Here is a 26,230-nt window from a genome sequence, read left to right on the forward strand (position 1 = left end):
ACAGGCTCTCGCTAAGAAATATATTTAGGTTGAGCAACATATCAAAAGGGGGAAAGGCTAAGGTTAAAAACAGGCAAACGCCACAGCTTCTCTTTGGGGTCCTTCATCTATTGGTCTTTTCTAGCGCTGCCTATCCCCCGAAGGCTAGTTTTTGTCGTTTTTTAATCGCCGCTAATACAGGTAATATGGAGTTATCTTCACTGTTTGCATGTTAAAGTATACAAGTATAACACTGTATAATATAATTTAAAAAATAGGTATATCTATCTCTATCTATTGTCTTTTAATGGCATAGGTTTTAGCATAGCGTTAGCGAATAGCTGGTTGTCCAAAGCAGCCCGTCTATTGTCTGCACTACAGGCTCCAGCTCCGACCGACCTGTTCACAAGGGACTGTAATATACGTCTGTAACGTCTGACATGTAGAATAAACACTCAAGCGGTCATGTTTAATCTCTCCTTGTAGAATGGGAGACACCGACATGCAGCCCGCCTCGCAACAACCACCCAAGAGGCCATACGGGGCACAGAAACAGCAAAACAAGTTCAGGAATGTCAAGGTATGTCTTTGGAAATACAGCGTTCTGTGTTTTCTAAATATAGCTCAAAGGAAATCTTTGAGTGGGTTCCGTGCTCAAAGGTTACCCCCTGCCTCAGAACGCAGGGACGGTACTGATGGTCTGAGCTGGGGACGGTTCTGGCTGTGCCCTGCTCTGCCCTGGCTCGCCGTTATGTGTGGAAGTCGTCTGCATACTGCTGCAGAACGTGGAGAACTTTAAACAATGCGGAACCAGTTACTTCATGGTTCACAAAGCCTTAAACTTATAGCCGGCTACATGTACACTTGATTTAATCGCTACCGTCTTGTGTTTCGTCCCCTGTGGGTGTATTGCAACGTTTTTTATGTTACGATATATATATCTAGCTATATAGATAGATATATATATGCACTCATATGCTGTTGAAGCACGTTCTCATTTAATGAGAATCGACTGGTTGCCAGAGTATCCTGGCTGCAGCATGTGACATGCTAATGCCTCACGCAGGCAACATGGAGGATAAAGTTATTTTCCTCCATGAAGTGGAGGACATGGATGTAGAGTTAAATCTCTTTATCAGGCCATGTCCCTTCACTAATTCTTTGTATCTCTCTCCTCCTCGGGTTTATTCTCTCTGACAGAGAAAGCCGTTCCTGCATTCGTCTGACATAGGTAAGTCCAGGCAACAAAGTGCTGCTTTCAGTAAGATGAGTTGGGGCTTGTAACCCTAATCTCTCCTGCCTGCTTAATTTGCTCTTTGGTGGGGCAGGTGCCATCGACCACTCTAAGTGGTGGCACTTTTATCACTCTAAGCGTCCCTTTTGAAAGTCTCAACATAAAATCCCTGAACACACTAGGGGTTTATGTGATTCTTAACTTTGGCTTTAGCCCGAATGGAAGTCATCCCATTCAAACTCCAGGGTTTTTCGCCATCTTAAGATCTCAAAAGAATGCATTTTAGAAATGCTTGTACCGGTGTGTTTGTGTGGTTTTTAGTAACCAACATTTTCCTGTAACTGCACTGCAGTTCAGTTCATCTCCTAGGTTTTAAACTGCTGAATATCCAGTAGTTCACCTTAATAAAATGACGTCTGCGTTCCGCAGGCCTCATTTGGCTGGTTCCTATGATGTTGCATAGACTCTAAATATAAAGGGCGGCACGTCGTCTCCAGGTCAAAATACTGATTTGATAACCCCAGACTCCTACAGTCTGTCTGCTGAGGGGCCTCACTGGAGGAGTTTGACTCCTGTGGGTTGGCTGAGTGAGGAGCTGGGCATCGCTGGAGGGGAGTCTGTACTTTACCTCTGGCCTACACCAGCAGAGGAAGATAACTGGGACTCTCTCTATGCTGCCCAAGTGCGCACTAAGTGTTCTTCAGCGTTCTTCAGTTAACAGATTCTCAATAATATTATTTAGAAGGACCTCTGGCATGATACAAAGCAACGCGTAATATGAAAGTTATTTTCATTTTTTCCCCTAGTGTTCACAAAAGGGACAGTCATTAAGACCCTTCCCTCTCTCACCATGCTGTTGACTGGAGTCACTGAGCCCATCATTGGTAAGTTGGAATGAAACTCCACCTGCACCCACCAACTTCCTGCTTCTTTCATTTTGAAATGCTTTACTCTTGACCTCTTTCCCCCCCCACAGGCCTTCAGTATGTGTGGGAGTACCGTAGTCCCAGTAAATCTGTACCGCCACACTATCAGTGTAAAATCTGCAATGTGACCCGTCTACAGCATGACATGCTGGCCCACGTCAAAGGCTGGAAACACAGTCTCAGATACATGGTTAGTTCTATATTTATACAGTTGTTTGTAATGCTGTATAGCCTCTAGTAATATTACATGATATATTTATTATAACTTATGTTCAGAGTTTCTACCTGCTGTATAAATTAGTTCCAAAATACCAAATATACCTTTGTGCTCTCTGCTGTGTTCTACAGAAGCGGGCTCATCCCACTAAAGTGACGGGCGACGAGGAAGAGGCCGTCAAAGACCCTTTGTTTAGGAAGAAAGTGAAAGAGGCTTCAGCTGAGGTGGCGAGCGCCGAGGGCAGCGGGAAACTCAAGGTGAGCCAGGGCAAATTAACTTCCCCTCTTTGATTTATTTTAGAAAATTTAGTATTTCTAATTCTGGATGTTTCCTAATATTATAATTAAATTGCTATAATAACTATAAATACTATTTGGTTGACGGGAGTTGGTCTTGCCCTCCATTCTAATTATTTGAGACTATTAAATGTCACTTATTTTTCTAAACTTTCCTTTTTTTAAATCTTGGTTCTGTGTAATGTTTGTCATATGGCCAGAAAGCAAATCCAGATTATTTCAATGTGCTTGTTTCTACAATTTAGGTTATACTTAAGGAGCCCTGTGATGTTCCTGCGTTCCAAGGTCTACGGACTGCTATTCCCAAGCCTTTGCCTCCACCAGGACCGCCATCTATGGGACCAACAGGCCCATATTTAGGTTTGACATTTAATTTGAAACATTTCAGCGTATGTTGCTTCATTCTGAAATCCTTTCCCTATCATTGCATGAAGCTAAATGTACTAAAAACATGGATATCCGTCAGGTGGCAGGTTCTCTGACCCCATGTTCCAAGGAGAGTATCCCACTCATGGAGGTCCTTTCCACAATCCTTCCATGGGTGACTATGGAGAGATGGACATGGGGGGCTTCCCTAGCCGACCGGACTACCCTGGGTCCAACATGAACCTTAGACGTTTCCCAGATGAGATGGGCCTCTCCCACAGTGGGGGTGGAAATGGTTTTCCAATGGCTAGTAGAAGAGATAGCAGTGGATTGCTTGGAGACGGCCCTGGTCGAGGTTTCAAAGAAGACTTTAGGGGAAACTCGATGGGGAGTGGCCTCATGGAGAGGCCCGCAGACAGACCAGAGGAGAGGCCCGGCCTAATGGGAGCACACCCAGAGAGCGGCAGCCTGCCCTCCACACTGCTCAGTTACCTAGTGAGTGTGGCTCATTGAAGAGCAAAGTTTGAGATTGATGAAAGTTTAACTTGCTACGAGATCCCACTGAATTCACAAAGACTTTTTCTTGCAATGCGTGTTTTTTAGGATAGCTTTCGGATAGAAAACGAAGACGATGCCCAGATTGTTCTGAAGGTGACACAGAAGTTGACAGATGTGCTGATGGAGTACCGGCTCAGGAGTGTCTCTGGGGTAAGAGGCTGTTCATATCGTATTGACTGCATTTTGTGATTCCAGAATGTTACTGTGTTTTTAAAAAGCTTGATTCTTCTCTCCCTAGAGTGATTGCTTAAGGTTCAGCCTGTGTTATAGACAGGACATCATGTTCTCTGAATGTGACATGTTGCTGTTCTCCTCTCTTCCAGGGTTCTACCATTCTCGGCAGTACATCATCAAGTTCTCAGAGGGTCTCCAATGCTGGAGAACGCTACGCTGGAAATTTCTCAGGCATGAACAGCTTTCAGTTATCATTGAATTTAACCAGCGTGTAATGCATGGATTCAGCAGCTTCACGGCAGCAGTAGCTCAGCAGACAGAGGAGGTCTTGAAACCAAGAGCTTCGATGCCCTGCTCCTGTACTATGTTAACATAAACACCTCATCACTTGGCTCCACCTGCAGCTGGCGGTTCCCTTGCACAGTTTCCAACACCGTTGGTGTGTATGTGTGGGTGACTGGTAGGGCTTAATTGTAACCCAACTAGAAGATCAGCTATAACAATTTTAGTAGTCAGTCGTTGCTCTTGTATATTTCTATGAGAAGCTATTCTAAAATCCTTAGGCCTTTGTAATGACGCTGTGTTCATTGTGGCTCTCTACACTGCAGGTCCATCCCGGTACTCTGGTGGTTCATCAAGGTTTTACAACTGACCCTGCCCTTCACAGAAGATGGTTCATCTTTTCTCTTCACTTCTTAGATTTATCTCAACCATATTTGTTTTGTTTTTTTAATAACCTCCAGTGAAGAACTCTTTCATGGGAGAGATTTTTTTATTTTATTTAAACTTGTATCCCCATGTGGATATATACACTCTGCTGTAGATAATAAATCCATTGGACCAAATGTGGAGTTTTGTGTGTTTTTCACAAAAAAGATCTTAAGTACAAAAGTTGTCTACCATTTGTATAACTGGCATTGCTGTATAACTAATTTGTTTTAGTTGGTTTGTTTTTTAATAAAGTTGTTTTAACTGAAGTTATGGAGGCAATTTTCTTGTGACTCTGATAAACATGGTAATTTGGTAAGAAGTTGACACAACAAGCCCAATTAGAGTAATGTATAAAAACTCACTGAACAACCAGTCCTACCTGAAATGCAATGCATGACTGGCCAATAGTTATGTACTACCTCAACTTCATGGACTAGTGAGCCAAGACCTTTGATTGGTAAATTATAGATAGCCAGTCGAATACATGTTAGGGTCCCGGATAGTAACTCATAATGGACCAGATTCATGAGGACAATTAAAAGTTAAACGGGGGGCTAAAATCGGAGCGCGCTTCACTGACGGAGCCCATTGGCCGAGCGGTCGCTGTGGCAACCATCGGTAGCGTCATACCGAAAAGGATCCTGGGTAATTGACAGGAAGCGGATTTTTTTTTATTTACCATGGCGACGGAGACGCTAAACGCAGACATCCGCAGGCTGACGGTGGCGTTATTAATCTTTATCAAAGTCAATTCACTTTTCTGCCAGCAGTTCATCATCTCCTTCCAGACGGCCTCGGACTGCGCCGCGGGTCGGTTCTACGACGTGTCCAGCCTGTCGTGTGCTCAGTGCGGGGCGGATCAGCGCTCCAGCGCCACAGGTCGGTCGGCCTCTCCGGTCAATGCTGACTTATGTAAAATGCACATCTGCAAACACGTCCTCGCAGTTGTTTTACTTTACGTGTTCTGCACATGGAGGACGACGCCTATGGATACAGCAATAGTATATAGTCGCTAGCTTGTTGAACCGTTCACTGTCTGACTCTGAGCATGTGTCGAAGAGAGCCCCATCACGATGAGCATGTGTCGAAGAGCCCCATCACGATGAGCATGTGTCGAAGAGAGCCCCATCACGATGAGCATGTGTCGGACAGAGTCCGCATTCACATCACACCTGGTTATCCCTGTTTCCATCTCTTTGCAGGACTAACATGCGTCTGCCTACCCGGGCACCGCGTCCTCACCACCAACGGAGCATCGCTTACATGTCAACGATGTCCTCCCGATTACCCAGTATGTCAATTGTTTCATATTTTTCCATTTTGTGTATGTATTATTCGTATGTATTTGCGACATGATGAATGAACGCCGTACCTCGCCCTGGGTTCGGAACAGGCGGTGATGGAGGACGGGTTCGGGTGTATTCGCTGTCCCGGCGGGCTGAGTGAAGAGGGGACGTGTCTGTGCCCTCAAGGGACTGTGAGAGGTGCGTGGCTAACAGCACACGTTGTGATAACTACAGCGTCATGTGATTATGACCATTGTATTTTAATATTTTTGGGGGGGAATTCTAACCACTACTCACTTCAGTGGAGAGAGACCTCCAGGGAAACCCGCTGGACGAGGCCAGGTGTGACGCGTGTAACGGGGATGGCCCTGCGTTTTCTGTACCAAACAACAATGGAGACAGGTACCAGAGCTATATTCGTTCTGGTTATAAATTCAGTATTTTCACCTGTTTCCTCTTCCTAGTATATTCACTTTATACACACTCTGATATCTCACAGAGGAACTACGAAAAAAAAAGTAAAGAAGCCACATTTTACATGCTCCCTTAGTTTCAGACTTTCAGAATTAAAATAATCGATGATCTTGTTTTCCAGCTGTGAGAGATGTCAGGCTTCATTTGTTGACATGTCCCGCTCATGTGTGTGTTCCCCTCCTAATGTTCTGGTAAGTTTGTCCTTAAGTATTGACTCCACACATCATAGCACAAGTTTAGTGTCCACCTCTTGCTGAACTATATCTAAAAGGGGACACCCACTCAGTTGACCGTTGTTATTCATTTCCTCAGGCAGGAGGATTATGTTTGCCACCAAACAATCTCCCCTCCAATGTAATCCTCAATGTTAACTTTGCTGAGTTGGTGAGTAAATATATGCGGGTGATTTTGCTAGAAACATAAAACCAAGGCACGCTTAAAACAGTGAAAACCTAATGGTGTATAGAAGTTCTCTTCAGTTCCTGTTACTCATGTATGATTATTGCGTATCGCTCTCCTTCCAATGGCAGGCTCTCCCCGTCCAGTCTGCGTGGTTCCTTAAAAACCTCTACTCCTCATCGTCCGCCTGTCTGGTGAGTGCTGTCCTGCTCTGTGTCTACCTCCCCTGTCTGCGTGTGTTTTATGTTTCCTGCGTTATATAACTCAAAGCATTGTGTGTGTGTGTGTGTGGTCTGTATCCAGGTCTTCACCAACCTCACGGCGTGCCAGGCTCTGGGGAACATGTGTGTGATGAACATGCACTCCTTCAGCAGTGTGATCAACGACGCCTGCGGCCTCTTCAACCTCATCTTCAGGTCCATGGCCGCTCTGGGCACCACACAGGACATCTCCTACTGGTAACAAAAAATAATGACCTTTTAGTATTCTAGTATTAGTCAATACTACATAATTATAAACAACTATGTATTTGCTATGTCGGGATAGTTTAGCAAACCTTTCATCCAAAGTGACTTGAGATCCATTTGGATAACAATGTGTTGTGTGTGTCTCAGGAGAGCTAATTTGCCGTGGCTTTACTACGGGGACCAGCCAGGCCTAGCAGGCCGAGTGCTTCAAACGGATCCACTGCCCATTGAGTTCAGTTTCAAAGGAAGCAAGAAGGTCAGTCAGTTAGGGAGCAAAGAGCCCTAATTATCACTCAGCGAAACTTTGAAAGATTATTTTTAAAGGTCTTGTTCTTTGTCTGATATTTATCCCATTGTTTGTTGTTCTGCAGAATACGGATATTAAGCTGATTTCTGCGGTGTATGATGTGAGAGGGGAGTTCCTCAGATGGGAGAACGTTAGTGGAGGGTCTCTGCAAGTAAGAACGTGAACTGCTTCTTCTCCGACCAGTTGTAATGGTCTTGTTACTGGTTTGAGGCTGAATGCTATTGTGCAGCTTGCTGTACTGCCTCTCTTTTTGGCCTGATTTGCTTTTCAGGCTTTTGCCCGGCGATATTTGAGTTCTATTGTATACACTCTTTTTATAGCTGTGTCCTGATACGGCTATAAGACAGAGGGCAGCCTACACGTTTGGAACGGCTTACCAGCAGAGTGTGAGTGTCTCTTTATTTTTATAATTGATGGAAAAAGTGAGAAAAGTAAGACTATATGATAATATCAACTCATGTGTGTTTTCTATTGTTCTTTTACAGTGTGACGTGTCGGTATCAGAGTTGTTGCGTACGTACCCTGAGCCATTATTTTACGACGTGTTTGTTGACCTGAGTGAAGGAGAGGCGCGTAAATTGCTTGCCGTCCCATCTCTGGTCCTCAACCAGCAGTATAATGGCCGCTACGTAAATAAAGGTAATTTGTGTGTGTGTGTTGGCATGTGTCAGCGTCTTGTTTGGTTATTTTCTCTTTTTGTTGTGCTGCCCTCATGCATGAGATTTAATTAACGCTGCTCCTGTGTTTGCGCAGAAAACGTGAAAAACTGGTACTTGTCGCGCCGTGTGTTTCTGGTCGACACATTGAGTGGAAGAGAGAAGAGTTTGAGTTCCAAGCCCAAAGTCATCCGCGTAGCCGCCGACATCAAGCTACGGTAGAGTGGAAGATATCTTTACACAGCCCCGAAGAGTCACTGTTGTGGTGATGATGACGCAGGGCCTCATTCTTTTTTTAATTGAACACTTCATTAATGTCGTGTCTCATTCTTACACTGAATTGTTGACCAGGTTTCAGCTGGTTCCTGAAACCCAGAAAGGCCAGGTGTTTCCACCGCTGCTGTCCGTGTCTTACAAAGATGTTTTCCTCACAGATTTGGCCACGCAAACTGTTCCTGTGAGTCAACCCTCGCTCTATCTCTCTCTGCCTCTCTCTCTCTCACCATTTTTATATTGTGTGGCAGTAGCTCAAGCGGTAGAGCGGGTTGACTGGTAACCAGAAGGTTGCTAGTTCGATCCCTGGCTCCTCCTAGCTGAGTGTCGTGGTTTCCCTGAGTGAGACACCCTGACTGTTCCTTACGGGCTAACTGTCGCCCTGTGTGTGTGTGTGTGTGTGTGTGTGTGTGTGTGTGTGTGTGTGTGTGTGTGTGTGTGTGTGTGTGTGTGTGTGTGTGTGTGTGTGTGTGTGTGTGTGTGTGTGTGTGTGTGTGTGTGTGTGTGTGTGTGTGTGTGTGTGTGTGTGTGTGGTTTTAAGTTGCTTTGGATAAAAATGTGAGCCAAATCCCCTAAATGTATTAGGTTTTCTTCCTTATTATTAACATAAAGCGAAAAGAGGGTGGCTGGAGAATAATCATCATAAATTACATACATTTTATAAAGGCCTTCATTTTAACAGCCAACAATCTTTACTCCATATTTTATTACGCCAGGTGTCGTTTGCTGTGGAGTATGAGATGGATCAGAGTGAGGGCCGCATGAAGACAGATGTGAGTAGAGTGATCAGGCAAATGTACATACATTTCACTATTAATGAGGACATTGTATGCATTAACAATGCCTGTGCACATGTACCTATAGACAGCTCTAGGTGTGATGGGGGGCATGGCCGTCCTGTATTCTCTGTTGAAGACCGTCAGCTGGAAAAGGAGGATCTCCTCTCCCCTGGTCGACATGGAGGTAGCTGAGGCTGCAGATGCCTCCATTCAAAGTGATGTTCTCTCAGCATTTAAAAAGTCATCCCTTGTTCTCATGGCCTTGTTCTCTTGTCCTCTGTTCTTCAGACCATGCTGAAGTTCCTGTTGTTCTATGCTGGAGACCTGGCCAATGTCTTCTTCTGCATCACTGTGGGAACAGGACTTTACTGGCTCGTCTTTTCCAAAGTCAGTTTGTGGATGCGTAGAGATATATTTTATTCACAGGCCTTGTTGGGAAAAAATCAGTAAACGTGTTTGATCAAACACGTTAACTGATTTCCAACAAGACCTGTGAAATAAAATAGAGCAGTAGGCCTGGCATCCCTCAGGGCCCACTCACACTAAGCCATCTCGTGGCCGAGTACGTTTGCCCCCTAAACTCTAGACCGTTTGGCTAGTGTGAGCACGCCATCCGTACTCAAGTACAGTTTAATTCCGTGGCCTCAGTACACTTTGGAGAGGTGTGCTCAGGCCACGCTACAGATGCTAATGAGCCGACACGCGCGGATACGCAACCGTGTGTACAAGAGGCAACCGTACTCAGGCCCAGTTGAGATTGCGTAGTGTGAGCACAGGCCAGCGGCACAGTGGAGGGGAGGGGGAGGGGGGGGGGCGGGGGGGCAATTGTACTTGAATACGGTACAGGGCAACTTTGCCTAGTGTGAGTGCGCCCTCAGACTAGCTTTGGTCCTACCTTGCATAATGAGATTCGTAGTGACGGGCACTTTTGTTTGGTTGACTGATTATGCTCTTCACTTTTGTCTATTATATATGTAGGATATTCATCTACTTTGCTCCTTTTCCATCAGACAGACAGATCCCTAATGTGACCATCCTACTTGACAAGCATATACGTATTTGCCCGTAGCCCTTTTAAATAAACATTTAACAACATCAGAACATTCAAATGTACAAACATTTCTAAGGAATGTAAAATGTGTATTTGCTAGGGCACCCCTATATTGAATTATACTGGAACAATGTGGTACTGCAGCCTTCTCTGGTTCGGTTTTTGTTCTCTTCTGTTTTTTTCCTGGACTGAATGAATTTCATAAAGTCAGTTTTCTTTCTCTGTTGTTTTCTTCTCTTCAGACGCTGGAGGCAAGTCTCTTTGGCTCTTTAACCCTCTCCTCTTGATAGACCGCCTTCCTCTTCACATCCCCTGTCCTCACTTTCCCAAAGCAATGTGATTAGTCTATTTATTGAGTGTTTATGTTTGTTACATTTTTAGATCGGCCATAATCGGACGTGTGTGTGTGTGTGTGTTGTATTCAGGCCCAGCAGTTTGTCTCTGTGCTGTTGCCTCTACCAGCGCAGGAGGAGCGCATGGTGACATACATCGGCTGTGCCTTCGCTCTTAAGGTGACGTAACCTCTTTATAAGACCCCAGATGGTCCAATATTAACAAACAAATGTTTGCTCCTAGAGTTGCTTGAAAGCCAGGCTGAATGAATCACCATGAACCTAACGTGTTGTGTTGCACATGCGTTGTTCAGGCGATCCAGTTCCTCCACAAGCTGATCTTGCAGCTCTCCATCGACATCTTCCTCATCGATTGGGAGAGACCACGGAGTAAAGCCGCCCGTTCGGTCAATGGTACGAACGCAACTTTTTCTAACGGATTCTCAATCAAATCTATTTTGCTATCTATATGTTCGCTGTGTCGTCCTCAGCCTCTGGAGAACCGAAGCGTGACCCTTCCCCGGTCAGCATCTGGAGGACCTACTTCGTGGCCAACGAGTGGAACGAGATCCAGACCATCCGTAAGATCAGCCCCACCTTCCAGGTCATCGCCGTGCTCTTCTTTCTGGAGGTAAATGCAGCGCCGCACTCAAAGACTCACAGTCTTCTTCTCTGCTTAAAGATCCCATTTCATGCTTTTAAGGGTTAATAATTGCATTTGGGGGTACTACTAGAATTGGATTACATGCCTGTATGTTAAAAATACCCCTTATTATTCTCACACTGTTCATTTCTTCAAAAGCGCCAAATGCGTTCTGTTTTGTATCATGTCGCTTCAAGGCCCCCCTCCCGAGTAGCCCAGTCTGCTGTGATTGGTCAGCGTGCCCACTCTGTTGTGATTGGCCGGACGCTTTGCGCGTGCGTCGGCAGATTTACGCCCCAGAGAAGTTGTAAATATACGGTAGCCGGGAGGCGGGACTTCTGCACTTTAACAGTCTAACGCCGCGTTCACATTACATCCGTCCGTTGACGGATCTCATTGACTTTGCATGGGGCGATCTCGAAATGCATTGTGGGTCCAGCCGTTCTGTCGGCTGCAAAATGTTCAACTTTTCAGGCAGTGACGGATCCGTCGGGTAATCGGATCGCGTTATGCAAATATACGCAAATACACTGTCCAATAAAATCGCCTTTTGTAATACAACGACGGATGGAGGTAGTGCGTACGCGGCGTAAAGCAAAGGGAAAAGTCGAAAAAGCATAGCATGCCTTTTCATGCTTTTTGTTTTACCCTTTAAGAATTCCATCCATACTGTCATCACCCGTCTACCATGACTCGGTCCACTCGTTCACTCCCCTTCTAGGTGGTGGGGTTCTCCAACCTGGCCCTGAGGGACCCCTGGTCCACGTTAGAGCGTCCCGCCCAGGCCTACAAGCCTCCCTACAGCCTCACGCTGCGCTACGGCCTGGCCTCCACTCTCTGGCTGTGCATCGGCCTTCTACAGGTAACACCACCACCTTTTCCCTTGTGCCTTCTCTCTGTGCCGCGTTACCGTGAGGTCACGTTAAGTTACCGTGAGGTCACGTTGATCCTCATCCACCCAGGTGCTGTTCTTCACCGTCTTCCACGAGCGCTTTGTGGAGGACAAGATCCGGCAGTTTGTGGACCTCTGCTCCATCAGCAATGTAGGTCTCTTTGTACAGCAGCATTATGAAGGATTTGACTCTGTGTAACTCGTTTTGGACTAGTAATGAACTTGGCGTTCATGACGCGTGTGTGTGTGTGTGTGTCGGTGTAGGTCTCCATGCTTGTGTTGTCACACCGGTGTTTTGGCTACTACATCCACGGGCGCTCAGTGCACGGCCACGCTGACACCAACATGGAGGAGATGAACACCAACCTGAAGAGAGAAGCCGTATGTACCTGGGACATTCTTCTGTCCTTCTCTAGATGTCTCTCTGGCTGTAAATCTCTCCGTCTCCCTGTCCCTGCCTCCTTCGAAACATCCAGTACTTCCTTGCTGTTCCGCAGTATGTCCGTCTGTCTTCGTATCTCATCCTCCCTCTCCCCCCCCTCTCGCCCGGTGAAGGAGTCCTTGTGCGGCCAGAGGGGTCTGCTTCCCAACACCGACACGCAGACCTTCCAGGTGTCCATCAGCACCCGCCTGCGTCAGCAGTACGACCGCATCCGGGAGCCCCTCGGCAGGGTGTGTGCACGGAGCAGGCAGACAGACAGACAGACGGACGGACGGACACGGGGTCCCCACTCCTCTGTTTGTGATAGAAAGTATCTTTCTGTGATTTGAGTTCTAAAAGGGAGGACGGCGTGATGAGGCGTTTCGTTGTGTTTCTGTCTCTAGAGGAACGGGCCGTCTCGGTTGGTGGACGCCTCCTCGGCCAATCCGTTTGAGCAGAGCACCCGCGCCTACAACACCATGAACCGCTTCCTGGGCTCCGTCATAGACCATGTGGGCACACACGCACGCACACACGCACACACACACACACACAGTGTCCGCGCTAACTGTTACTTGCTGTTTACTCAGTTGCTATCGTTGACGGCGTGCTGTCCACAGGCTCACCGCGACATGGACTACATAGTCAAGGACAAACTGTTCTTTGAGCGGGTCATAGGAATGGAGTTCCTTGAACCCAACGACAAAAGCATATTCTACAACGGTGAGGATGACCCGTGTCCTTTGTGTGGTCTGTGTGCTCCCCTGGGTGCTGCTCCTCTTAACCTGGTCTGTGCCTCTGCAGACGAGTCGCACTCCTTCAGCGACGTGCTCTTCTACGGCAACGAGGCCACGCTGCTGATCTTTGACACGCTGTTCTTCTGCGTGGTGGACCTCGGCTCTCAGAGCTTCGTGCTGGCAGCTGTCCTTACATACGTGCAGCAAATGGTCAGTCCGTGTGTGTGTGCGCGCACATGTGAACCAATATCCAGTGGTTGCCACAGAATTGATTACAGCCAACAACCAAAAGAGCAAAGATGTGTTGACCTGATTCATCCTTTCTCGTGTTGTGTCTCATGGGGACAGATCTTTCGTTGGATCAGAGGGATCCTTGGACGGCGGAACCTGGCCAACAAGACCCTAGTGGATGAGAGGTTCCTGATCTAGGAGGGGTCCCTCTAGGAGGACCTGCTCACCTGTCAGTAACGCCAACGTTGCTCAGTGATGTGTGTCATGTACATTTTTACACTTTGTGCAGCTGTAGAGTTTTATACGGTTTTTATATATATTTTTGTGTTGCATAAATTGTTTTTACTTTGTTTTCTATGTTATTTTCAAATAAAACTCCATATTTTTTCTGACTAATTGGATATTATTGTTTTGGTATTTAGCGATTGTGTCATGATTTTATCATGTATTCGTTGCATTTACACTATATAGGATATTGTTGTTTTTTTAGCTAAAGCAAATATATCCAGAGAAAGATAGGTGTGTGTGTGTGTGTATGTATATATATATATATATATATATATATATATATATATATATATAATTATGTAAACAAATAACCTAGTTGGGAAAATAAATAGCGTTGAGCTGTATGAGCTGTACTAATACGTCACCACTCCGTTCAACCCTCAGCCAATCAGCGCTCACTGGGCGACGGCTCTGGTTGTGAATGATGTGCGGCGTTTAAGGTGTGGATAGTTATCCAGCTATGTACTTCAACATTGACTTTGGATCACTGTGGTAAGGTAAGTGTCCGTTTGACTTTCTCGTTGCCGTCACTCAATGGGCACATATAAGGAGTCGTGCAGTTCTTATGGAGCATTGCGAGGTCATTACTTGAGCTTATGCTATGACTTGGTTATAGCTAGCTAGCATTTCTGTGGTGCGTATCTCTGCATGTCCTGGACCGATGCGGTACAACAGGACCTCGTAGCCCGCCTGTCTTAGTTTCACCGCGGTCCTGTCCTCTGGTTTATCTCTAGGTCGGTTAGCTAGCTCGGTCGTTAGGTCGATCAACAAACATGTTGAATGCAGGTCTGGACCGGCCCTGCAGGTTTCCCTGCGACGTAACCTTTAACACCGAAGTTAAAGCTCTAGTAGGCTCAAGTTCCTGCCTATACATTTTCTGTTACAGAAAGTCTGTGTGTGTGTGTGTGTGTGTGTGTGTGTTAGACTGAAGAGCAGGTGTGTGTGCACGGCACGGCACACACACCTGCTAGTCTAACCCATATCATCACTCCCTACACAAGTGCAAACGGAGAGATTAATGATGTAACAGGGAGGGATCCAGACAACCAGTCAGAATCTAGTTCAGTGGGACATGGTCTTTAGTCAGAACATTTCACAAGCTCCAAATGTCAGGGCTAGAATCCACACCCCGGCTATTATTAGCAGGGGTGTTTTACGCTGACCTCTGCTTGGGACAGGATTGTAGTCTGAGTTTACACATCAGGGTCTAGTCTGTTACTGGTCTCTAGTCTAAGACTGACCTCTAGCCGTACGCAACAAGTAACGTTATTCGACCTTCTCTGGTTTAACGTTAACCTGAGATATTATATACCTAGAGATACCTTTCATTGAGTACCGTTACGACATGATTTTAAACATGTGCAGCACTTTCTTTTTAAAGTTGTATAACAGTTCTTGTAATGCAATTGATTATTGGAGCTCCCGCTGAGTAGTAAACTTTGAACCCAATGTTGTGTTTGTCTTTAGTGTCAAGGGGTTATTTATGTGTTATCTGGTATTGATCTGACCGTATAGGGCATAGCTTGACTGTACTACAGTATAACTTCCACATGTGAAGCTCCTTTTTATCAACCAAAAAGGTTTGTTGGGTTTAATTGCAATTCCTCATACTTGCTTTCATAACATGCATGATGAATGCTGTGACTTCATACCTCTCATGGCTCTATTGCACACCTGTGCTGTCTTACCTCATGTGCACAAACAATGTTCAGCATAGTTTATAAGAAGAGCTGGTAGCAGTGAGTGATGCCGGACGTCCTCTCATAGGTGCTCAACCAGCGGCGGAGTTCTGTGTGCGTGTGTGTGATCACTGAGGTGCAGAGCGAGTCATGCCGGGGGCCTGGCAGCTCTTCCGAGGATGGCCCCGCACCAAGATCTTGGCCTCCAGCCTGTTGCCATGCCAACACCAGTCCCACGCAGGACCCGTTCCGCACCAAGCTCCTCCCAGACACCCTTCCCTCAGCTGGAGGCTCCGCCCCGTGTCTCGGAGCTACCGAGCCACCCCCCGCCTCCACAGCTACACCCTCACCCCGCCACAGGTCAACTCCATCCTGAAGGCCAACGAGTACAGCTTTAAGGTGTGTGAGCTGAGGCTGATCTTTAGCCCACAGAATCAAAAAAAGCCCCCCCCGTGTTCGACTTAAACATGAAGGGGATTTGGTTTTTCAGGTGCCGGAGTTTGACGGGAAGAATGTGTCGTCGGTGATGGGCTTTGACAGCAACCAGCTCCCGGCCAACGCGCCCATCGAGGACCGGCGCAGCGTGGCCACCTGCCTGCAGACACGCGGCATGCTAATGGCGGTCTTCGACGGCCACGCCGGGTGTGCCTGCGCCCAGGTGGAGCCACTGACTGACTGTCATTTAGCTCTCATCCAAAGCGATGGCATGAATGAGATGTTAGGCGTCAAGGCTCAAAGAGGGCCTGGAGACGCACTAGATTCAAATATTCGGTCCGTAGTTCGTCTTAAAAATGTATGCAGATATGTGACCTTCTGGTATGAATGTGATCATGGGAAACGGCCTAGCCTACTAGTATTTACTTTTTGCACAATCACCACATCTTCCTCCTCTTCATGGTACATAAGGATTCATAAAAAATGAACATGACTGTGCTGTATGTTCTGTGTATTTCGATGTAAAGCCATGATTTCCTATCTTCCCCCCCCCCCCCCCCCCTCGCCCCGGTCAGGCATTGAGCGAGCGCTTGTTCTACTACATCGCCGTGTCCCTGCTGCCCCACGAGACCCTGTGTGAGCTGGACGAGGCGGTGGAGGCGGGCCGCGCCCTCAGCCCCATCCTGCAGTGGCACAAGCACCCCAACGACTACTTCAGCCGCGAGGCCCAGAGCCTCTACTTCAACAGCCTGAGGACCTACTGGCAGGAGCTCATCGACCTGAGCAGGTGAGCACGCCGCTCCACTCACAGCATTTCGGTGAGGTGTCAAATTAACTTTATTGTCAATCAGACATATAACATAATGGTGCACAAAGACAACAACAAATAAACACAACATATACAGACAGACAGTTGGCTTATAAACAGAATATTCACAGTGTGCTGTGTGCTGAGTGTTGTTCATTTTGAGGTATGTTATTGAGGTGCAATATAGTAGTGTGAAATGCAGAATAGCAGCATGGAGATGCTACATATGTATGTAAACATGCATGTTATGTTGGTGCATATGAAGAGCATACTATATGCACAATAACATACATGTTTACATACATTTGTATCTCTGTACTGCTATTCTACACTTCTGTATGGTCTGTATGCACCGTCTGTATGGAGCTGGGACTGCTCTAATGTGGAAGAGTAGTTTACTGCTCCTTTTGCAGGATGCAACTTTTCTGAATGAAAGAATGCTCACCCCACTGTGTCCCTTCGCCCAGCCCCGGGGAGGTTCCAGAGACCGGGGAGGCTCTGCTGAACGCCTTCAAGAGGCTGGACAACGACCTCTCTCTGGAGGCCCAGGTGGGTCTGCTGGCTCGGCGGCTTTGTGGCACAGCCTCTTCTCTGGTTTCTTCCGTTCTTCTTGGTGTCCGGGTTCAGAGGCTCACTGCTGCGCTTCCTTGCAGGTGGGAGACCCCAATGCCTTCTTGCACTACTGGGTGTTGAGGGTGGCCTTTTCCGGAGCCACGGCCTGCGTGGCACACATCGACGGATCAGACCTGTACGTCTCCTCTTCATCATCTCAGTCCTGCTTCAGGCTACTGAGGAAAAGAAACACGGGCTCACGCAACACTAGACATGGGAACAGGGTCTAAATGTTATGACAACTAATAGTAGAGTAGTGATGTGACAAGCAGAATGAGTCAACCTGTATCTTTGTCTCCGGTAAGCGTATTCGGAGTAAAGAGCTTCATTGGTGAACAGGATGTGTTTCTGTGTGTCAGGTTCATCGCCAACTCGGGCGACGGGCGAGCGGTGCTGGGGGTGCAGGAGGAGGACGGCTCCTTCACGGCTCACACGCTGTCCAACGACCACAACGCCCAGAACGACGACGAGGTGGCCCGGATACGAGGGGAGCACCCTCCGTCGGAGAAGAAGACCGTCATACGACAGGTGGGGCCACACCGTGGGCCCGGCGCCCGGGCCGGTCACAGACAGGCTCAGGGGCCACACTGAGGGCCCAGTGCCCGGGCCGGTCACAGACAGGCTCAGGGGCCACACTGAGGGCCCAGTGCCCGGGCCGGTCACAGACCACAGCTCAGGGGCCACACTGAGGGCCCGGCGCCCGGGCCGGTCACAGACAGGCTCAGGGGCCACACTGAGGGCCCGGGCCGGTCACAGACAGGCTCAGGGGCCACACTGAGGGCCCGGCGCCCGGGCCGCTCACAGACAGGCTCAGGGGCCACACTGAGGGCCCAGTGCCCGGGCCGGTCACAGACAGGCTCAGGGGCCACACTGAGGGCCCGGCGCCCGGGCCGCTCACAGACGTGGTGGGACAGTCAATATTATGATATAAAAACGAACGAGGCGCTATGAAACCAGATCCTCTGTGTTTGTTATTTAGCACAAGGCAATGAGCGGCCGGAGCGGTCTTATTGTTGGTGTGGTGGTGCCACCATAAGGTACACTGTAACTTATGTTTAGGCTGAGCGCTGGCTCCATGTCTCTGCACGCCGTCTCAACGGCACTTGTTTCCACAGGACCGCTTGCTCGGGCTGCTGATGCCGTTCCGAGCGTTCGGGGACGTGAAGTTCAAGTGGAGCATCGAGCTGCAGAAGAGGGTGCTGGAGTCGGGCCCCGACCAGCTCCACGAGAACGAGCACACCAAGTTCATCCCTCCCAACTACCACACGCCCCCCTACCTGACCGCCGAGCCCGAGATCACGCACCACAAACTGCGGCCGCAGGACCGCTTCCTGGTGAGTGGCTCCGTGCAGCCGGACGTACCGACAGGGTGGCCCTCAACCACCTCAACTCGTGTTTCTTTGCTTACGGGCCCCAAGAATAATATTGATGTTCAGCACACACTGAATGACCTCATCTATAGGGTTTCTACCCCTTCAAAGAATCCCTTTTGATATATGATCAGAACCTTAACCACGTTACTTTGACAATGGATTATTATAAATGAATACGTCTAATTGCGTCAATGGACATCGGTCAAATCCTTGGTTTGTTATACAAACGGTCAAAATACAATTGGATAGGTTTTGGATTGGATGATATGAATAAGTACTGGCTGGGGAAAGATGGTCCATCAGGGTGAGGATCGAACAGCAAGGAGGAGCCGGGGATCGAACTAGCAACCTTCCGGTTACCAGTCAACCCGCTCCACCTCCTGAGCTACCGTCGCCCCCTTTGTATGTCTATCATCATGTCTATCGTCTCCTCAGGTGATCGGCTCGGACGGCCTGTGGGAGACGCTGCACCGGCAGGAGGTGGTGCGCGTGGTGGGCGAGTACCTGACGGGGTCGCAGCAGCAGCAGCCGCTGACGGTGGGCGGCTACAAGGTGACGCTGGGCCAGATGCAGGGGCTGCTGGAGGAGAGGAAGGCCCGCACGTCCTCGGCCTTCGAGGACCAGAACGCGGCCACCCACCTGATGCGCCACGCGGTGGGCAACAACGAGTTTGGCACGGTGGACCACGAGCGGCTGTCCAAGATGCTGTCGCTGCCCGAGGAGCTGGCGCGCATGTACCGCGACGACATCACCATCATCGTGGCCCAGTTCAACCCGCACGTGGTCGGAAGTCAGAGGCAGGAGACCCAGTCCTGAGGCCGGAGGAGGGGGGCCGCCTCACACACACACACCGTGAACTGTGCAGTGTGTGTCTGTGAGCGCGCACACGGCTGGACTTAAGAGCTGTTTTAAGAGCTGTTTAAGGACTCTGTTGGTTGGTTGGAGGAGTTGATATGCAGTCTGGATTCATTTTTTAAACTGTCAAAGCTACGGGACACCAGTGCAGTTTAGAGTCTCACTGAGGCGCTCTTACACACAGAATAAACACACAGTAATTCTGTGTTGTTGTTTTTTCTGCAAACCAAAAATTTGGTTTCTTTTAATTCTGGGACTGGTTCTAAAGAATATCCATCACCGCCAAAAGAAATATCAAAGAGTTGTCTGATAGAAAGCTGTTACAAAATCTTATGCCAAAGATTTAGACTTCTATAATCCACCATCTTTCCCCCCTGCCCGGGGTGAGGCTTTGAGAAACACGGTCCTCCCCATATATTTAGTTTTCTGTTTGAAATGGGACAGCAGCTGGGAATCCCCAGGCTGCTGTATGCCACTTGGTACAGAAGGACATTCAGCTGGGTTATATAGGACTGGTTTTCATGTGCTGTCAGCGCCCTGGTTTCTGCATAGTGCAGCAGAGTCACTGGACATCATGCAGGGTCTGTTTGGGTAGATCAGGTGAGTCGACCAGGGCAGATGGCTAGCCAATGTATCCGTTATTTTTGTGCATTGGCCAGTATGAAATACAATCTTTCTTGCAATCTATTTGCCAATTTCTGATAAGAAATATGGAGTACAATATGAAGCTTGTGAGCGTTAATGTTTCTGTACAGCGTGCTTGATGCTTCAGGGCATGTCAGTGAAGGCTACGTGTGTTCAAACCCATTGCACCTAAACCTGTCAGTGTTTCTTATGTATTCCTCTCTTTTGAGCACTTCCTGTATATCTCTCTGATACCTGCCCATACTTAAGCTTGCCTTCTGTAAAGGCTATTTTTAGCAGAGTACACAGGGTGTGTACCTTTTACATATATATATATCATTTGTATTTGTATAGAGCGAGAGAGCCTTGTTCTCTAACAGTGGCTTGTTCGCTGAAGGCTTGTTCGCTGGAAGGTCGGCTCTGCCATGATTTTAATAATTATGAGGTAACCGCAAGGCCGGGGTCATCTTGAAGTCCTCCAGGGCCTTGAGAGCGGAGGTGGGTCCAGTCCCTGTCCACACTACCGCTCTCTGCTGGCAGGACTCTGGCGGCCCTGCCTGCTGCCTTCTGGGGACAAAGACCTGACCAGAGCAAGGGAAAGCTATTTATTCAGCTTAAGCAATATGTTACACTTTATCAAGGGTTGTATGTATGTATTGATCTGTAACTTATGTGTAATGCCATTTGTATTTGGATTGTTTTAATAAAACACTAAATACTAAACGTGTGTCTTTGTGTGTGTCTGACCAGCAGGCAGCTGAAGGTCAAACCCTGGTCTATTTTCATAGGCGACTGTTTGACCGCAATACATTCTGTGTCAACTGTGGCTGTAGAAACTATACACTATAACATCTCACCTCACTATGCACTTTTTCCCCATAAGCAACATTATATATGATCAGAAAGGTGGTCTGTATTCTCTAGTTGCTACTAATTTATAGAACGGATAGTTGCGGTCATTGATTGTGAATGAAGCCCTTGTATAGTACTCTATAAACACAAATATGTGACCGCATAACCATACATTTTCAAAGTATGCTAGACTGTGTTGTTTGGCAAACATTTTTCTCTCTTGAATTACTTTGCTTGATGGAAGAGGATTTGCTTACAATCAATTCTCACTTTTTATGTTTCTGTGTGTTTATTTTGTGAAGTCTTAATCTAATGTTGTCTAAAGTAACCGTTTTGATACAGTAGCATTAAGCCACTGGAGGCAGTGATTTGAAGTGATTTTAGCACAGCTGCTGGAGGGACCACGGCCCCTCGTGGCTGATTTAATAAGGAATGTAAGGACGTTAGGTGACCACTAGAGGCCGCTACAGCAACAGCATAAAAGCAGCGCTTTATTGAATAGTTTCACAGTGAAGCATCAAATCAGACAAATCATGTTTTGTTCGATACTATGAATACGACTTTTAACAATACAGCTTTAGTTTAACAAAATGATGATATATTGGTAAAGGTCAGAGAATGACAAATAAATACGTTTTATTGGGGCTAAACCCTAATACCAGTAGTTATAAACCTCTTGACCTTCCCCTTGTTTTGCAATTGTAAGATTCCAAGTCGACTTTGAAAAAGGTTTTAAAAAAAAAGATGATTCATAAATGCAGTATACTTTGAGGTGCTGACGTTTTGTCGTCATGAGTTTGATCAAAAACCTAATAATAGGGTGTTAAAAATATACAAATATCTGCAGTGCCTTGTAGTTATGTTGTAAGAGCTCAGGTTTGTACATACAACCACTTTAGTGTTCCAAGGTCTTAAACATGTCTCCGCCTGTTTCCAGTCCTGGGTTATACAACCCTTAACCCTTGGTCTACCTTTGTCATAAATCATTGCTCTCTATCGCTCTCATACACACATGCTCTATCTCTCTATCACTCTCACATATAATCTCACTCTCTTATTCATTATCACTGTCTTTCTATCCCTCTCTCTCTCGCTCTCTCTCTCACTCTCACTCTCACTCTCACTCTCTCTCATTCTCGTTCTCTGTATGTGAATAGTTATTGTTGAGGTAGGTGACTCAGAGCTCTGAAAGCACTATATATATAGTATATATATATATATATATATATATATATATATATATATATATATATATCAGTGGCGGCTGCTGGTCTTTCAAAGAGGGCTACATCATATAAATTGTCAATTTATGCTCTCTGTTCTTTTTCACAGAAATGTCATACCAACTAGCTGTCTTTTCCACTGACTTGACCAGTGTCCTCTCAATAGCCAGCAGAGCTAGTCTGCTTAAACGGCCTTGGCCCATTGTGTTATGGGTGTAGGACTTGAACCGCTTTCTACACCTGCACTATATATATATATATATATATATATATATATATATATTATATATATTATTAACGAGCAGTAAATCAATTGTGAATGTGATGGTTTGGAACATATTTGTAGAACAAGCAAAAAAGCCATCTTCATTATCGTGGGTTATCACCGTAATGCATTGATATGTTATATTTGTATGTATAACTTAATTCAGGAACTCTGTGTGTGTGTGTGTGTGTGTGTGTGTGCGTGCATGCGTGTGTGTGTGTGTATGCGTGTGTGTATGTGTGTGTCTGTGCGTGCATCTGTGCGTGTGTGTGTGTGCGTGTCTAGACTTCCATAAGTGGATGTCTTGCATAGGTGCCAATGCGACGTCCGACCAAACTCACTAGGAACAAGTGGAAGAGAGAAAGACGTGTCTCTCTCGAGATGGTTTTGTTCTGAACAGCCAAACATGGACAGCCTCCGTAAAATGACTGAATCTGCCTCTCTTCCTGTCTGTTCTGTTCTGCTCTTCTAATCTCTCAAACATAGGACCTCCCCCACCAGCTTTCAGGCTTTTCTGCGTGTGTGTTTGTGTGTGTGTGTGTGTGTGTGTGTGGTACTTGTCGCCTGGATACAAGTGAAGAAAGAGTGCAGATGTAAACCCTGGAGATGTTCCATGTTGCGTTTACTTTATGAGGCTCTAACTCTTTTACCCCTCTCTGTCCCTCCCTGTCTCCCTCTTCTGTCTCTCCCTCATCTCTGTCTCTCTCTCTCTCTTTCTCCCTCATCTCTGTCTCTCTCTCTCTCTTTCTCCCTCATCTTTCACTCTCACTCTCCCTCATATGAGGGATATTTAATGACTCATCAAACACACGTTCACACAAACACCCACACGCCTATCCGGCCAGCATGAGGAGCCCCACAGCCCCGACAGAGGAGAGGAGCCGTGGTCTGTGAGGACCAGAGAGCCCACAGAGGAGAGGAGCCACGGTCTGTGAGGACCAGAGAGCCCACAGAGGAGAGGAGCCACGGTCTGTGAGGACCAGAGAGCCCACAGAGGAGAGGAGCCACGGTCTGTGAGGACCAGAGAGCCCACAGAGGAGAGGAGCCACGGTCTGTGAGGACCAGAGAGCCCACAGAGGAGAGGAGCCACGGTCTGTGAGGACCAGAGAGCCCACAGAGGAGAGGAGCTGGTCCTCTGTGAGGACCAGAGAGCCCACAGAGGAGAGGAGCTGGTCCTCTGTGGACCAGAGAGCTGGGGCAGCACGCAGCGCCCCGGCTCACATGGCCCGCTGCGTGTCTCGCTCAATACCATTTTCTTTCTTTCTTTCTTTCTTTGTGTGAGGCTTGTATGACGCGCGTGTGTGACGCATGTGTGTGTGTGTGTGTGTGTGTGTGTGTGTGTGTGGGGGGGGGGGGGGGGGGGTGTGTGTGCGTGTGCATGTGTGTGTGCCAGTTCCTTTGTGTTCAATAAAAGCCAACAATCTTGCCCTCACCATGGCCACCACCCCCACCACCCCCGCTTTCTCAACATTCCCAGCTCCCCATTCAGTGCACGTGTCCGCTCTGGCCGGTGGTGACTCACAGCCGGGCACAGCTGGACCGCCTATTAGACTCAGACTCAGTCAGAAATCAGAAGAACAGCCTTGGATTCATACAGAGAGATGGAGGTGGAGGTGGAGGTGGAGACAGGGCCGACGTGGGGTTGATAATGATGGTGGTGCGGCTCTGAGGGGTTTGGTGACGCAGAGACGCTGTGGCGTCACACGTTTCTCTGAGTGTAGAGGTGCCCACACACACACACACACGCACACTCTCTCATGCACCACACACACACACACACACACACACACTCTCTCACACACCACCACGCACACATGCACATAACACGCACACACGCTCTCACACAACACACACACACACACACACACGCGCGCGCTCTCACACAGCACGCACACACACACACACGCTTACTCTCACACACACTCCCCAACAAGCACACACAAAACTCTGACATGTGCACACAAACACACACACACACACACACACCGATGTGAAAGGACCATACGAAAACTGAAGTTGTAGTTTTATTGGAAAACATAAAACCAACGGAACAAATGATTTGCGTTCTCCCCAGGCCGCTCTGTAGGGACACATTTGGGGTTTCCTTTTAGATAGCCGCTAGAACAGATTGTGACAAACAACATTTAAATAACATGGCTAATGTCATCTGACAACATTGCTGACATCATAAAAAAAATTGGGAGTAAAAATGCACAGCCTTTGTTTAATTGGATTATTAGACATGAGGAATGTTTCAAATGACCGCCATTGGCTGAATCTGAATGATTAGGACGAGTACACGGGAATAATGTAAATAAAGGTGTGTTACAAAAAGAGTTGCCAGGCTGTGAGTGTGACCAGCCGCGTCGTCGTGTCCGGCGGCTACAGCAGGTTGTCGCTGGTGGTGTTCCCCTCTGAAGCCTCCTTCTTCTTCTTCTTCTCCTCGTTGCTCTTGTTGATGCGGTGGACCACGATGGCGAACACAATGCCTGGGCCCGGGAAACACAACCGCCAGCTCATGACACCACACTCAACAGTATTGTACAATAAAATCACACACACACACACACACACACACACACACACACACACACACACACACACACACACACACACACACAGAGGAGTACCAAACCAACAGAGAACAGCTCGGCATCAGTCATTCAAAGTGAGCGTAGAACCCTGTCACGTTTTATGAATAACTGCTGTATGTTCTCTCTTCCCAGTGAGACCTGTAACATCTGTATGTGTGTTGGATCATTAAGCAGACGCATTTTTCCAAAGTTGCTTCCATGATATTTGAGCTCAATATCATTAAGGAGTCGGTAGGGGTTGGCCCCCCCGATGGACGGCGGACAATGAGCTTCAAACCCACAACCTTTGGGCTGGGATCCTGACCACAGTAAATCTCATGAGAGCCGACATGGACGCTTGTAGCCCAGTCTCCCTCCTCTACCTGCTAAGTCTCCCCTACCACTCTGTGTTTTGTACCATGGCGATGTGTGCGTGCGTGCGTGCGTGCATGCGTGCGTGTGTGCGTGTGTGCGTGCGTGCGTGTGTGTGTGTGCAGGCGGTCCTACTCACAGATGAAGGCCATGGTTCCTGCCAGGATCCCGACGGTCGTCCCCATGCCCCACTTGAAGGAGTGGGCGGCGGGGGCCACGTAGCAGTACCCCAGCACCGTGCAGTTACACACCCTCACTGTGGACAAGCACAGAGGAGCACTCACACACCGTGATGCCGTCCACACACACACACACACACACACACACACACATATAGGCACATAGTGACACACACACACACACACACACACAGGCACATAGTGTGACACACACACACACACACACACATATAGGCACATAGTGTAACACACACACACACACACATATAGGCACATAGTGACACACACACACTCACACACACACACACATATAGGCACATAGTGACACACACACACACACACACACACACACAGGCACATAGTGACACACACACACACTCACACACACACACACACACACACACACACACAGGCGCATAGTGACACACACACACACACACACACACAACACACACACACACACACTCACACAAACACATATAGGCAGATGGTGACACACACACACAATTCGGCAACTCTTGGAAGGTCGTGAGGTTGTTGATGGAGAATAAACCTTTTTCTCAGGACTTTTCTTTTTACCAAACCACTCACCCTCAAACTTCTGTGTGACTCCCACTCCTTGGTTGTCAGTGACGCTGATGGGGATGGAGAAGGTCTTGTCCTCCGCTGGGGTCTTCTTCATC

The 26,230-nt window shown here is 47.6% G+C and overlaps 4 protein-coding genes across 6 annotated transcripts in view; 3 read left to right on the plus strand and 1 right to left on the minus strand.

The window, feature by feature from the left end:
* The first annotated feature begins 115 nt into the window (after positions 1 to 115).
* LOC311351561 (uncharacterized protein) lies at positions 116 to 4,714 on the plus strand. 2 transcript variants are annotated; one of them, XM_084471725.1, is made up of 11 exons: positions 116 to 180; positions 466 to 559; positions 1,180 to 1,210; positions 2,020 to 2,097; positions 2,190 to 2,329; positions 2,488 to 2,613; positions 2,898 to 3,012; positions 3,119 to 3,513; positions 3,622 to 3,726; positions 3,900 to 3,981; positions 4,359 to 4,714. In XM_084471725.1, the coding sequence occupies exons 2-11, from the start codon at positions 467 to 469 to the stop codon at positions 4,400 to 4,402; spliced, it is 1,209 nt and encodes a 402-aa protein (XP_084327851.1). In that variant the 5' UTR covers positions 116 to 180; position 466; the 3' UTR covers positions 4,403 to 4,714. The 2 variants fall into 2 exon arrangements, with proteins under 2 accessions (XP_084327851.1, XP_084327852.1); XM_084471726.1 differs by lacking the exon at positions 1,180 to 1,210 and having other exon boundaries at positions 139 to 180.
* A 427-nt stretch (positions 4,715 to 5,141) lies between these two features.
* Positions 5,142 to 13,801, plus strand: tmem67 (transmembrane protein 67; the record flags this gene model as incomplete). Its single annotated transcript, XM_084471394.1, has 28 exons — positions 5,142 to 5,340; positions 5,664 to 5,752; positions 5,855 to 5,945; positions 6,050 to 6,149; positions 6,343 to 6,412; positions 6,534 to 6,605; positions 6,752 to 6,814; positions 6,924 to 7,078; positions 7,235 to 7,343; positions 7,459 to 7,545; positions 7,715 to 7,780; positions 7,880 to 8,033; positions 8,148 to 8,268; positions 8,402 to 8,507; positions 9,040 to 9,096; positions 9,188 to 9,286; positions 9,391 to 9,489; positions 10,579 to 10,665; positions 10,800 to 10,899; positions 10,977 to 11,116; positions 11,850 to 11,990; positions 12,091 to 12,171; positions 12,285 to 12,401; positions 12,576 to 12,692; positions 12,846 to 12,953; positions 13,062 to 13,164; positions 13,246 to 13,388; positions 13,527 to 13,801. 28 exons carry the CDS (start codon positions 5,142 to 5,144, stop codon positions 13,605 to 13,607), a joined length of 2,955 nt encoding a protein of 984 aa, XP_084327520.1. The 3' UTR covers positions 13,608 to 13,801.
* A 292-nt stretch (positions 13,802 to 14,093) lies between these two features.
* pdp1 (pyruvate dehydrogenase phosphatase catalytic subunit 1) lies at positions 14,094 to 20,800 on the plus strand. Of its 2 annotated transcripts, none has more exons than XM_084471196.1 (9): positions 14,094 to 14,194; positions 15,465 to 15,775; positions 15,867 to 16,034; positions 16,387 to 16,598; positions 17,087 to 17,168; positions 17,273 to 17,367; positions 17,591 to 17,759; positions 18,347 to 18,565; positions 19,040 to 20,800. In XM_084471196.1, exons 2-9 carry the CDS (start codon positions 15,527 to 15,529, stop codon positions 19,418 to 19,420), a joined length of 1,575 nt encoding a protein of 524 aa, XP_084327322.1. In that variant the 5' UTR covers positions 14,094 to 14,194; positions 15,465 to 15,526; the 3' UTR covers positions 19,421 to 20,800. The 2 variants fall into 2 exon arrangements, with proteins under 2 accessions (XP_084327322.1, XP_084327323.1); XM_084471197.1 differs by having other exon boundaries at positions 14,110 to 14,189.
* A 3,762-nt stretch (positions 20,801 to 24,562) lies between these two features.
* cdh17 (cadherin 17, LI cadherin (liver-intestine)) overlaps positions 24,563 to 26,230 on the minus strand; it is a 12,801-nt gene continuing 11,133 nt past the window's right edge. The window contains exons 17-19 of the mRNA XM_084471318.1: positions 26,139 to 26,230; positions 25,508 to 25,624; positions 24,563 to 24,912 (exon numbers count right to left, since the gene is read on the minus strand). The exon at positions 26,139 to 26,230 is cut by the window's right edge and continues 19 nt beyond it. Coding sequence (XP_084327444.1) covers positions 24,806 to 24,912; positions 25,508 to 25,624; positions 26,139 to 26,230 — 316 coding nt within the window. The 3' untranslated portion in view covers positions 24,563 to 24,805. The remainder of the gene's footprint in view (positions 24,913 to 25,507; positions 25,625 to 26,138) is intronic.

This window comes from Micromesistius poutassou, assembly GCF_964030765.1.
Source record: "Micromesistius poutassou genome assembly, chromosome: 8".
NCBI classification, from domain to species: domain Eukaryota; kingdom Metazoa; phylum Chordata; class Actinopteri; order Gadiformes; family Gadidae; genus Micromesistius; species Micromesistius poutassou.